This window comes from Mobula hypostoma, chromosome 3 (assembly GCF_963921235.1).
Source record: "Mobula hypostoma chromosome 3, sMobHyp1.1, whole genome shotgun sequence".
Taxonomy (NCBI): Eukaryota; Metazoa; Chordata; class Chondrichthyes; order Myliobatiformes; family Myliobatidae; genus Mobula; species Mobula hypostoma.
In genome coordinates this window covers 4,745,882-4,759,464 of record NC_086099.1, presented here as the reverse complement: position 1 = coordinate 4,759,464, position 13,583 = coordinate 4,745,882, and the positions used below count along the sequence as shown (strand labels likewise).

The 13,583-nt window shown below is 44.0% G+C and overlaps 1 protein-coding gene across 4 annotated transcripts in view; it reads left to right on the top strand.

Moving 5' to 3' along the window:
- Positions 1-13,583, top strand: part of LOC134343346 (zinc finger and BTB domain-containing protein 7C) — a 278,534-nt gene that overhangs the window by 241,132 nt on the left and 23,819 nt on the right. For all 4 annotated transcript variants that reach the window (XM_063042036.1, XM_063042035.1, XM_063042037.1 and 1 more), the window contains one exon: positions 8,078-9,301. In XM_063042036.1, the coding sequence (XP_062898106.1) occupies positions 8,078-9,301 (1,224 nt within the window). The remainder of the gene's footprint in view (positions 1-8,077; positions 9,302-13,583) is intronic.

Genomic DNA, 13,583 nt, shown 5'->3' with positions numbered 1-13,583 from the left:
TCCAGAGGAGGTTCACAAGGATGATTCCAGGAATGAAAGGGTTATCATACAAGGAACGTTTGATGGCTCTGGGTCTGTACACGCTGGAATTCAGAAGGATGAAGGGGGATCTCATTGAAACCTTTTGAATGTTGAAAGGCCTAGACAGAGTAGATGTGGGAAGGATGTTTCCCATGGTGGGAGAGTCTAGGACAAGAGGGCACAGCCCCAGGATAAAGGGGTGCCCTTTCAAAACAGAGATGCGGAGAAATTTCTTTAGCCAGAGTATGGTGAATTTGTGGAATTTGTTGCCACATACAGCTGTGGAGGCCAGGTCATTGAATGTATTTAAGGCAGAGATTGATAGGTTCTTGATTGGACATGGCATCAAAGGTTACGGGGAGAAGGCCGGGAACTGGTGTTGAGGAGGAGATAGAAAAAAAGGATCAGCCATGATTGAATGGCAGAGCAGACGTGATGGGCTGGATGGCCTAATTCTGCTCCTATGTCTTATGGTCTCATAAATGCACTTTGAACTTTGAACATGAGAAGACCATATGGTCCTCTCTGCCATTCAGCATAATTGTCAACTACAAACATTGTTTCCTTGCTTATTGGTTTTCATTTAATACTGTCACATATACTAAGATACAGTGAAAGCTTCATTTGTGTACTGTTTATACAGATCAAATCATTACACAGTGACCAGAACATTGACTGCTCACTCTTTTCCACAGATGCTGCCTGGCCCGATCAGTTCTTCCAGCATTTTGTGTGTGTTGAACTGGGGGAGAACTAGTTTTTAGCCCATGTGGTAAGGTGTTGATCAGCCTTACTGCTTGGGGAAAGCAACTGTTCTTGAATCGGGTGGCCCTGGTGTGGATGCTGCATAGCCTGATCCCTGATGGGAGTGGAAAAAACAAAAATCAGCAGCAAATCATAAACGCAAGAGATTCTACAGATGCTGGAAATCCAAAGCAACACACACAAAATGCTGGAGGAACTCAGCAGGTCAGGTAGCATCTATGGAAATGAATAAACTGTTGATGTGTCAGGCCGAGACTCTTCATCAGGACGGGAAAGGAAGGGGGAAGACACCAGATTAAAAATGTGGGGGGTGGGGAAGGAGGACAGCTAGAAGGTGATAGGTGAAGCCAGGTGGGTGGGAAAGATAAAAGCCTTCCTACCCACTCTGCTTACCTTAGATGATAAGACCATCAGATATACGAGCAGAATTAAAGATCAATCTAACTCTTTCCTCCCACATTGCCCTCCACTTTTCTATTAGCCATGTGTCTATCTAAGAGTCTCTAAAATGCTTCTAGTGTATCTCTCTCTGCCACCACCCCTGGCAGGGTGTTCTACACCCCCACAACTCTCAGTGAAAAAAACCTACCTCTGACATTCCCCTTATACTTTCCTCCAAGCTCCTTCAAGTTATTTCCATTTGTTTCAAGAATTTCCACATTGGGAAGAAGTCTCTGCCTATCCACTTGATCTATGGATAATACAAGGGGGCATAATTTTTATGGTGGTTGGAGTGAAGTATGTTTCTTTATACAGAGGGAGGTGGGTCCATGGAACATCCTGGCAGTTTCCTGGTGCTGTCAAGCGTTACATTAACTGCTATGCTACCATGCCATTTTGAGAAGACTAGTGACAATTCATTCTTATCCTGCCGTCTCTAGAAGATACTCACTATCTACTGAGGTTGCCCTTGGTAGAAGCTTAAAGGAGCAGCTGGTTGAATTGTTTGACTTATTGCATGCTGCTTCTACCATTTACACCTGAACTCCATCAGTTCTTGACAGCGATGCTCAAACTGGAGCCTTTCTGGGCACTTCTGGATAACTTTGGGCCTTAGATTCTTAGGATCTCACTATGATGTTACACTTCCGCAAGGAGAATGAGCTTGAAGTGCTTTCTCCGTCCGGCAAAGGAATTGCCGTGGTCAGACTGAGAGCTGGAATGGTTTCTCTGGGAGTCAGGAATTGCCGTGGTCGGACTCGGAGCTCTGTGAGTCAGGAAGGTTCCATGTCACCTTCCCAGGGAAAGTGGAAATCAGGACCACAGCTGTGGGGCAGGGGATGTTAGCCTTGGACTGGACACTAATGTTGGTGTGCCGAGGAGTTGGATTATGTTGGTTCCACTCTAAAGCTCGAAGATACCTTTTGTAAGAACTATGCATTCTGGTACACGCAATGCAGATTGGATCATTGCACCTCACTAGACAATCTGCTTGGTGGCAGGTTTGAAGTGTGGAATATGAGTATTGACTACATATTGTAATTCAGTGACCAAAGTTAGTGTCACACAAAATCTGAATCAGAATCAGGTTCAGTATTGCTGGCAGATGTCATGCAATTTGTTAACTTTGCAGCAGCAATACAATGCAATGCATGGTAAGATAGAAGAATAATACTGTGAATTACAGTAAATATGTATATTGGTAGACACCACCTTTTTGAGGCACTGCTCCTTGAAGATGTCTTGGATACTGTGGAGGCTGGTATCCATGATTCCATGATAGAGCTGACTAACTTTGCAACTTTCTGCACCCTACTTCGATCCTGTGTGGTAGCCACCCCCTTCAATTTACTAGATGGTTATGCAGCCAATCAGAATGCTCTCCACGGTCCATCTGTAGAAATTTGTCTGTGTTTTAGGTGACATACCAAATCTCCTCAAACTAATGAAATATAGCCACTGTCTTCTTTATAGCTGCATTGATATGTTGGGGCCTGGTTAGGACAAACTGCTGGAGGAACTGAACATCAAGCAGCCTCCATGGAGGGGAATAAGCAATTGCTGTTTCAGGCCAAGATCCTTCATCAGGACTGAAATGTCAACTTTTTCTTCTCCTCCATGGATGCTGCCTGAGCTGTTGAGTTCCTGCAGCATTTTGTGTGTGTTACTCCAGATTTATGTTTAAAGTTAGTGTCACCTGGGTTCTGGGCAGGAGTTAGCTTTAACTTTATTCGTCATATGTACAGTACATTGAAACGTACATGAAATACGTGCCTGCGTCAAGTCAGATCAGCGAGAGTTGTGCTGGGGGCAGCCCGCAAACATCATTGTGCTTCCAGCATCAACAAAGCAGGCCCACAACTCACTAACCCAAACCATACGTCTCTGCTGTTGGCTAACATTAAACAGTTTCCACCTTGTTGTATAATCCAGCAGGGAACTGGTTGAAGATGAGGTATGGAATGAGAAGTGGATTGCTGAATGACACAGCCTGTACTGAGTTTCTTCTCTGAGGATAATCGTTTTGTGTGTTTCTGAGATCCCAAGAGTTTACTCCTGGTAGGGTCACTCACACCAGTAAGGTCAAGGGGGAGGATCCAGACAAAGAACGATCCAACCAAGACCTCAGCAGTGGATCTGGCGGAAGATGATGACACATCACAATGGTGGTGAAGTTGGAAGAAGGCTGCAACAGTGAAGGGTCCCCAGTCCTCTTGCATTCCATGTCACTGGACCCTGTCCCATTGTCAAGGACTGTGTGATGGCTGCCCATGCATCAGCCTCCCCACGTTAAACAAAGTCCTGCACAGTCGTTCTCTATTGAAGGAGTAACCCCTTGGGAGAACATCACACTCAGCTGGAGTGATCACTCTACTATTAAGTTTCATAAACGTGATAGAATATTACTGAACAAAGAAGAATTGTGATTAGTGTCTCCTTATACTGAAATTCCTTCAAAAATTGTTCTGTAATGAAAGCATGATGAAAAAATAAGAACTTAGGAATGGAGATTTTAGTCTCTTGGCAAATGTAAGTATGAATTTTGGGACAACTGCTTTTTTTTCAGCAATACATTCTTATTAAACTAGAAAATATACAAGAGTGTAGTATCCTAAACATGGAACGTCTGAGATTCTGAGGTTAAAAGCTGACACTGATGTTAATTTAGGCAGAACCTTCATGCCTTAATTTGTCTTTCTTGACTTCCTCACAGCCTTAACTCCCTCTAATTATCAGCATCATTATGAAGCATCACTTCTGGCTATAATATCTGTGATACTATAGATGTTCCAACTTCCCAGAAAGTTTTGTTCTCTCAAATACTGTGATTTTTTCTCTAAAAGTTAATGTTAATAAACATAAAATGTTATAAAATCTACCTCCTGCAGAAGAAGGTGTTCATTTATAGGCATAGATTTTATACATCTTGTGGTGCATATGGAATGCATATATTTCATCTCACGATATTATCTTGTGGCTTCTATATGGTTCCTTTTTGGCTGTTTCATGGATCTCATGATCAGATGCCAAGCAGTGAGAGGTTTGTGCCATTGTTGCTTTGGGTGTAATGATGATGAGGTTAGAAAATGGAGCCACAAGAGACTACCTATGCAGACGTTTGGAACAAAGAGTGAGCTGCTGGAGGGAGTCTTGCAGTGCGAGGATTTACTCCATCTGCCCATCACCTACATATTTTCCCCACTTTTCCCATCACCACTCCGACCTTCCTCATTTTGTTCCATGCTCCACCCTCCTTTCCTATAAGATTCCAGTGTTTGTTTAGGAAGTTTGCAAATGCTGTGAAGCTTGGTGGTGTTGTGGATAGCGTAGAAGACTAGCAAAGAGTACAACGGGATATAGTTCAATTGCAGATTTGGGTATAGAGATTATGAATTTGGACAAATAGCAGATGGAGTTTAACGCAGCCAAATGTGAAGCGCTGCATCCTGGCAGGTCAAATGTATAGTGAGCTATGAATTTGAACCCCAAGATCTCTCTGCTTATCAACATTGTTCATGGTCAGACCCTTAACAGTGTTGATAAGCAGAGGGATTTTCAGGTCCAAGCTCATAGCTCCCTCACCTGGTTTTACTGACGTTGAGTGCAAGATTGTTGCTGCGACACAGCTCACAACGAGCTGATCTACTTTGCTCCTGTATACCCTCTCATCACCATATAAAATCCTGCCAACAACAGTTGTGTCATTAGCAAACTTATAGATGCCATTCGAGCTGCGCCTATACACACAGTCATGGGTGTAGAGAGAGTAGAGTAGTGGGCTAAGCACGTATCCCTGAGGTGCACCTGAGCTGATTGTCAGCGAGGTGGAGGTGTTACTTCTGATCCACATAGATTGTGGTCTTCTGGTGATGAAGTCAAGGATCCGGATGCAGGAGGAGGTTCAGAGGCCCAGGTTCTGTAACTTATCGATCAGATGGAGTTCAACCCAGATAAGTATGAAGTGGTTCATTTTTGGTAGGTCAGATATGATGGCAGAATATAGTATTAATGGTAAGACTCTTGGCAGTGTGGAGGATCAGAGGGATCTTGGGGTCCAAGTCCATAGGATGCTCAAAGCAGCTGCGCAGGTTAACTCTGTGGTTAAGAAGGCGTACGGTGTATTGGCCTTCATCAATCATGGAATTGAATTTAGGAGCCAAGAAGTAATGTTTCAGCTATATAGGACCCTGGTCAGACCCCACTTGGAGTACTGTGCTCAGTTCTGGTCACCTCACTACAGGAAGGATGTGGAAGCCATAGAAAGGATGCAGGGGAGATTTACAAGGATGTTGCCTGGATTGGGGAGAATGCCTTATGAAAACAGGTTGAGTAAACTCGGCCTTTTCTCCTTGGAGCGACGGAGGATGAGAGGTGACCTGATAGAGGTGTATAAGATGATGAGAGGCATTGATCGTGTGGACAGTCAGAGGCTTTTTCCCAGGGCTGAAATGGTTGCCACAAGAGGACACAGGTTTAAGATGCTGGGGAGTAGGTACAGAGGAGATGTCAGGGATACGTTTTTTATGCAGAGAGTGATGAGTGCATGGAATGGGCTGCCGGCAACGGTGGTGGAGGCGGATGTGATAGGGTCTTTTAAGAGACTTTTGGATAGGTACATGGAGCTTAGAAAAATAGAGGGCTATAGGTAAGCCTAGTAATTCTAAGGTAGGGACATGTTTGGCACAACTTTATGGGCCGAAGGGCCTGTATCGTGCTGTAGGTTTTCTAGATCTGTGGGAATGATGGTGGTAACTGCTGAGCTGTAGTGGATAAACAGCATTCTGACATAGGTATTTGTACTGTCCAGGCAATTCAAGGCTGCCTAAAGAACCAATGAGATCGCATCCACCGTAGACCTATTGTATCAATAGGCAAATTGCAGTGAGTCCAGGTCCTTGCTGAGACAGGAGTTGATTTTAGCAATAAACCAATCTCTCAAAGCACTTTATCACCATAGATGTCCGCACTACTGGATGATAGTCATTAAGGCAGCTCACCCTGCTCTTCTTGGGCACTGGTATAACTGTTGCTCTTTTGTAGCAGTGAGAGAGTCAAAATAGGAGTGGTAGACCTGAGGAGAGCTAAGGTACCGGTGACCCCTGTTTCCATCCAGGGAGTCAGTATGGACATGGTGGAGGATTACAAATACCTAGGGATACGAATTGACAATAAACTGGACTGGTCAAAGAACACTGAGGCTGTCTACAAGAAGGGTCAGAGCTGTCTCTATTTCCTGAGGAGACTGAGGTCCTTTAACATCTGCTGAACGATGCTGAGGATGTTTTACGAGTCTGTGGTGGCCAGTGCTATCATGTTTGCTGTTGTGTGCTGGGGCAGCAGGCTGAGGGTAGCAGACACCAACAGTATCAACAAACTCATTCGTAAGGCCAGTGATGTTGTGGGGATGGAACAGGACTCTCCGAAGGTGGTGTCTGAAAAGAGGATGCTGTCCAAGTTGCATGCCATCTTGGACAATGTCTCCCATCCACTACATAACGTACTGGGTGGGCACAGGAGTACATTCAGCCAGAGACTCATTCCACCAAGAAGCAACACAGAGTGTCATAGGAAGTCATTCCTGCCTGTGGCCATCAAACTTTACAACTCCTCCCTTGGAGGGTCAGACACCCTGAGCCAATAGGCTGGTCCTGGACTTACTTCCTGGCATAATTTACATATTACTATTCAACTATTTATGGTTTTATTACTATTTATTATTTATGGAGCAACTGTAACAAAAACCAATTTCCCCCGGGATCAATAAAGTATGACTATGACCATGACTATGACTATGAAAATGTCTTTGAACCCCTTCGTTAGCTGGTGGAACAGTCGGGATTGATTCATTCAGATGTAGTTGAGATAGATTTCTTACAGGAAATACATTTTGGAATGAATGCAGATGAGTAATTTGAGAGATAACATGTAATTAAATTCAGCGTTAATTGCAAGATTAGATTTCCTCCAAGTTCAGAGTAAATTTGTTATCAAGGTACATATATATCACATGTACAAACTTCAGGATTCATTTTCTTGCGGGCAGAGTCAATAAATCCTATAACCATGAAAGACTGCACTAACAAGGTGGACAACCAGTGTGCAAAAGACAACAAACTGCTAATACAAAAAGGAAGAAAAAAGAAAGAGAGAGAGAAACTTTTTTTGTTCTTCAAGATTACAGTTCTTAAAAAGCTCCATCACTTGGTTATCCTTGCACCATGTCTGTGTCTGATGTAGACTGATTGGCAGATAAACTGAATAGTCAATAAGTGGTATGATTAGCTGTGAACAGCACCTTCTCAGCCAGCTCCATCATGGGCACTAGCCTCCCCACCATGCAGGACACCTTCAAGAAGGTGGGGTCCATCATTAAAAACCCCTGTCACCCTCGTCATGCCCTCTTCTCATCGCTACCATCTGGGAGGAGGTACAGGAGCCTGAAGACATGCACTCAACATTTCAGGAACAGCTTCTTCCCCTCCGCCATCAGATTTCTGAATGGACAATGAACCCATGAATACCACCTCACTAATTTTTTGCTCTTTTTTGTACTTAATTTTATTGTTATATATAATTCTTGTTGTAATTTATAGTTCATAAAAAATATTGTATATTGCTGCCACAAAATAACAATGTTTACAACGTATGCCAGTGATATTAAGCCTGATTCTAACTACTGAGAGAGTAGAAGGCAAAATTACGTTGGTCCTCTTTCATTTAACAATTTTTATGACGACATAAGATATAAACATTTTTGAGTATGTGTGCATGTGTTTGTGTCTGTAACATATGCAACTTTTGAAAGAACTGTCACTGATTAGACTATTTTCTACTTTCTTTTATCTCACAGACCACTTTGCATAAAAATGAGCAGTGCCGTCGAAGACCTGATTGGAATCCCATTTCCAGACCATAGCAACAAGCTGCTGTGTAGTCTGAACGAACAGAGGCAGGAGGGCCTGCTCTGTGATGTCATCCTGATAGTGAAGGACCAAGAATACAAGACCCATCGGTCAATCCTTGCTGCGTGTAGCAAATATTTCAAGACGCTGTTTACCTCAGATATGCTTGCAGAGCAACACAATGTCTATCAGATTGATTTTGTGACACCCGAGGCACTTTCTGCAATTCTGGAGTTTGCATATACGTCGACCCTCACCATTAGCAGCTCGAATGTAAAGGATGTTTTAAATGCGGCCCAGCAGTTGGAAATCCAGTGCGTTATCCAAGTGTGCATTGACATCATGGAGGCAAGTGGCGAGGTGGTCAATGAAGATGGAGTCCCTGGCAAAGATTCCAGCCAAGAGCTGGAAGATGATCTGTGCCAGAAAGATTTACGGCAATCTCCCCAACAAAGTCTCAAAGAAGATTGTGAGGAAACTTCTCAAGAACCTATCAATGAATCTGACGAAAACCACTGGGATAAGGAATGTGATTCTAAAAACACTTCGACAAGCAAAATAATGGAAAAGCAATGCAGTGAATTGCCTCGGGAACATTTAAACCATTTTACAGTTAATGTTCCTGATAGAAGCTTGGGATCTGTGAGTGATTTCTCCCTGGAATCAATCTTAAAAGAAGGGTTGAGTTCCAGAGGGAATTTGCTGAATAGAGAGATTCCACAGGAATCAGGATTATTTCCTTCCTTCTGGAACGGAGGATATAATGGTTTTCCACGGCTCTTGGAACACCAAGATGTGGACCAATTGCCTCTTAATCTAGTAATGAAGAAGGAAAAGATCAAACAAGAAGTTAAAGAGGATCTGTCCACAACCACAAATCTTTGTGACTTTGTTAAAGGTATTATGGTGGAAAACAGTCAGAATAACTTGGAAACATTAAAGGATGAACTGGATTTTAATTCATATTTGAATATATTTGGTCCTTCCTATCTGGCAGCAGTTTATCCAACATGGTCTTTGGAATATGAGAAGAAAATGAGACCCAAGGCATCTCAGCAATGCCCCATCTGCAACAAGGTGATCCAAGGAGCGGGGAAGTTACCTCGACACATGCGGACACATACAGGCGAAAAACCATACATGTGCAATATATGTCAAGTTCGCTTTACAAGGTGAGCAACAGTTTATTTTTGGTATTCTCTCTGTATCCAGGAATATAGTAAAGCGATCATTTTTCTAATTATTCTCACTCAGTGTCTATGTCTCAGGTCACTGTGATTGGGTCTCAGTGTCTATGTCTCAGGTCATTGTGACTGGGTCCCAGTGTCTGTGTCTCAAGTCATTGTGATTGGGTCCTAGTGTCTGTGTCTCAGGTCACTGTGATTGGGTCCCAGTGTCTGTGTCTCAGGTCATTGTGATTGGGTCTCAGTGTCTATGTCTCAGGTCATTGTGATTGGGTCTCAGTGTCTATGTCTCAGGTCATTGTGACTGGGTCTCAGTGTCTGTGTCTCAGGTCACTGTGATTGGGTCCCAGTATCTGTGTCTCAGGTCACTGTGATTGGGTCTCAGTGTCTGTGTCTCAGGTCACTGTGATTGGGTCCCAGTGTCTGTGTCTCAGGTCATTGTGATTGAGTCCTAGTGTCTGTGTCTCAGGTCACTGTGATTGGGTCCCAGTGTCTGTGTCTCAGGTCATTGTGATTGGGTCCTAGTGTCTGTGTCTCAGGTCACTGTGATTGGGTCTCAGTGTCTGTGTCTCAGGTCATTGTGATTGGGTCTCAGTGTCTGTGTCTCAGGTCACTGTGATTGGGTCCCAGTGTCTGTGTCTCAGGTCACTGTGATTGGGTCCCAGTATCTGTGTCTCAGGTCATTATGATTGGATCTCAGTGTCTGTGTCTCAGATCATTGTGATTGGGTCTCAGAGTCTATGTCTCAGGTCATTGTGATTGGGTCTCAGTGTCTCTGTCTCAGGTCATTGTGATTGGGTCTCAGTGTCTGTGTCTCAGGTCACTGTGATTGGGTCCCAGTATCTGTGTCTCAGGTCATTGTGATTGGGTCTCAGTGTCTGTGTCTCAGGTCATTGTGAATGGGTCTCAGTGTCTATGTCTCAGGTCACTGTGATTGGGTCTCAGTGTCTATGTCTCAGATTACTGTGATTGGGTCTCAGTGTCTATGTCTCAGGTCACTGTGATTGGGTCAGTGTCTATGTCTCAGATTACTGTGATTGGGTCTCAGTGTCTATGTCTCAGGTCATTGTGATTGGGTCTCAGTGTCTCTGTCTCAGGTCATTGTGACTGGGTCTCAGTGTCTATGTCTCAGGTCATTGTGATTGGGTCCCAGTATCTGTGTCTCAGGTCATTGTGATTGGGTCTCAGTGTCTGTGTCTCAGGTCATTGTGATTGGGTCTCAGTGTCTATGTCTCAGGTCACTGTGATTGGGTCTCAGTGTCTATGTCTCAGATTACTGTGATTGGGTCTCAGTGTCTATGTCTCAGGCCATTGTGATTGGGTCTCAGTGTCTATGTCTCAGGTCACTGTGATTGGGTCTCAGTATCTATGTCTCAGGTCACTGTGATTGGGTCTCAGTGTCTATGTCTCAGGTCATTGTGATTGGGTCTCAGTGTCTATGTCTCAGGTCACTGTGATTGGGTCTCAGTGTCTATGTCTCCGGTCATTGTGATTGGGTCTCAGTGTCTATGTCTCCGGTCACTGTGATTGGGTCTCAGTGTCTATGTCTCAGATCACTGTGATCGGGTCTCAGTGTCTATGTCTCAGGCCATTGTGATTGGGTCTCAGTGTCTATGTCTCAGATCACTGTGATTGGTTCTCAGTGTCTATGTCTCAGGTCACTGTGATTGGGTCTCAGTATCTATGTCTCAGGTCACTGTGATTGGGTCTCAGTGTCTATGTCTCAGGTCATTGTGATTGGGTCTCAGTGTCTCTGTCTCAGGTCATTGTGATTGGGTCTCAGTGTGTATGTCTCAGGTCATTGTGATTGGATCTCAGTATCTGTGTCTCAGGTCATTGTGATTGGGTCTCAGTGTCTCTGTCTCGGGTCATTGTGATTGGGTCTCAGTGTCTATGTCTCAGGTCATTGTGATTGGGTCTCAGTGTCTCTGTCTCAGGTCATTGTGATTGGGTCTCAGTGTCTATGTCTCAGGTCATTGTGATTGGGTCTCAGTATCTGTGTCTCAGGTCATTGTGATTGGGTCTCAGCGTATGTGTCTCAGGTCATTGTGATTGGGTCTCAGTGTCTATGTCTCAGGTCATTGTGATTGGGTCTCAGTGTCTCTGTCTCAGGTGATTGTGATTGGGTCTCAGTGTCTATGTCTCAGGTCATTGTGATTGGGTCTCAGTGTCTCTGTCTCAGGTGATTGTGATTGGGTCTCAGTGTCTCTGTGTCAGGTCATTGTGATTGGGTCTCAGTGTCTCTGTGTCAGGTCATTGTGATTGGGTCTCAGTGTCTATGTCTCAGGTCATTGTGATTGGGTCTCAGTGTCTCTGTGTCAGGTCATTGTGATTGGGTCTCAGTGTCTATGTCTCAGGTCATTGTGATTGGGTCTCAGTGTCTCTGTGTCAGGTCATTGTGATTGGGTCTCAGTGTCTCTGTGTCAGGTCATTGTGATTGGGTCTCAGTGTCTATGTCTCAGGTCATTGTGATTGGGTCTCAGTGTCTCTGTGTCAGGTCATTGTGATTGGGTCTCAGTGTCTATGTCTCAGGTCATTGTGATTGGGTCTCAGTGTCTCTGTGTCAGGTCATTGTGATTGGGTCTCAGTGTCTCTGTGTCAGGTCATTGTGATTGGGTCTCAGTGTCTATGTCTCAGGTCATTGTGATTGGGTTTCAGGGAAAATGCCACAGCAGTGCTTAGACAGAGTAGAGAGCTAATCTCATGAGACTTTGTAGGTGGAACTGAGGAATAAGTAAGGTTGACCTCATTAATGGGATTATATTATACACCATGGGATTTAAAGGAGCACATTTGTCAAAAGGTCGCAGACTATTGCAAGAAATATAGGGTGTGATAGTAAGTGATTTTAACTTTCCACATATTGATTGGGACTCCCAAATTGTAGAAGGGCTGGATGGGAAAGAATTTATCAAATGTGCTCAGGGAGGTTCCCTTAATCAGTACAAAGATGTCCCAACTAGAGAGAGAGTAGTACCAGATCTATTAGCGAATGAGACAGGGCAGGTGGCAAGTTTGTGTTGGGGAACACTTGGCATTCAGTGATCATAATGCCATTAGCTTTAAAGTAATTATGGAAAAGAGAAGGAAATCAGGAGGGCTAAAAGAAGGCATGAGGTTGCCTGAGCAGACAAGGTGAAGAAGAATCCTAAGGGATTCTACAGATATATTAAGAGGAAATGGATTGCCAGGGCCAAAATTGGTCCTCTGGAGAACAGAATGGCAATCTATGCAGGGAGCCCAGTGAGATGGGGAAGATCCGAAATGGATTTTTTGCAGCTGTATTTATTTGGGAGAGGGACAGAGTCTTTAGTTGTGAGGCAAAGCAGCAGTGAGGTCATGGACCCTATACAGATTACAGAGGAGGAGGTGCTTGCTGTCTTCAGGCAAATTAGGGTGGATAAATCCCCAAGGCTTGATAAAGGAGTTCCCTCAGCCCCTCTGGGATGCAAATGCAAAAATTGCAGGGGCCCTAACAAAGATATTTAAAACATCCTTAGCCACGGATGAGGTACCAAAGGAGGATGGTTAATATTGTTCCATTGTTTACGAAAGGTTCAAAGAATGATCCTGGAGACTATAGACCAGTGAGCCTGACATCAGTCGCGGGAAAGTTATTGGAAGGTATTCTAAGAGACTGGATATATAAGTACTTGATTAGAGAGGGACTGATTAGGGACAGGCAACATGACTTTGTGTGTGGTAAGTTGTGTCTAACTGGTCTTGTAGAGTATTTTGAGGAAGTTACCAGGAAAGTTGATGAAGGCAAGGCAGTGGCTGTTGCTAACATAGACTTCAGTAAGGCCTTTGGCAAGGTTCCGCATGGGAAGTTGGTCAAGAAGGTTCAGTTGCTTACCATTCAAGATGAGATGGTAAATTGGATTAGATATTTGCTTTATGGGAGAAGCCAGAAAGATGGTTGTCTAATTGACTGAACACTTGTGACTAGTGGTGTATAACAGGGATCAGCGCTAGGTCTGTTGTTGTTTGTCATCTATAGCAATGATCTAGATGATAATATGGTAAACTGGAGCAGTAAAATAGTGGTTGGCACCAAGATTGGGGATGTAGTGGACGGCAAGGAAGACTATCGAAGCTTGTAGCAGGATCTGGACCACCGAGAGAATTGGACTGAAAATGCCAGGTGGATTTTCATGCAGGCAAGTGTGAGGTGTTGCACTTTAGGAGGACTACACAGGTTAGCTCTTACACGGTGAACAGTAAGGCACAGAGGAGTGGGGTAGAACAGAGAGATCTAAGAATAGCTAGA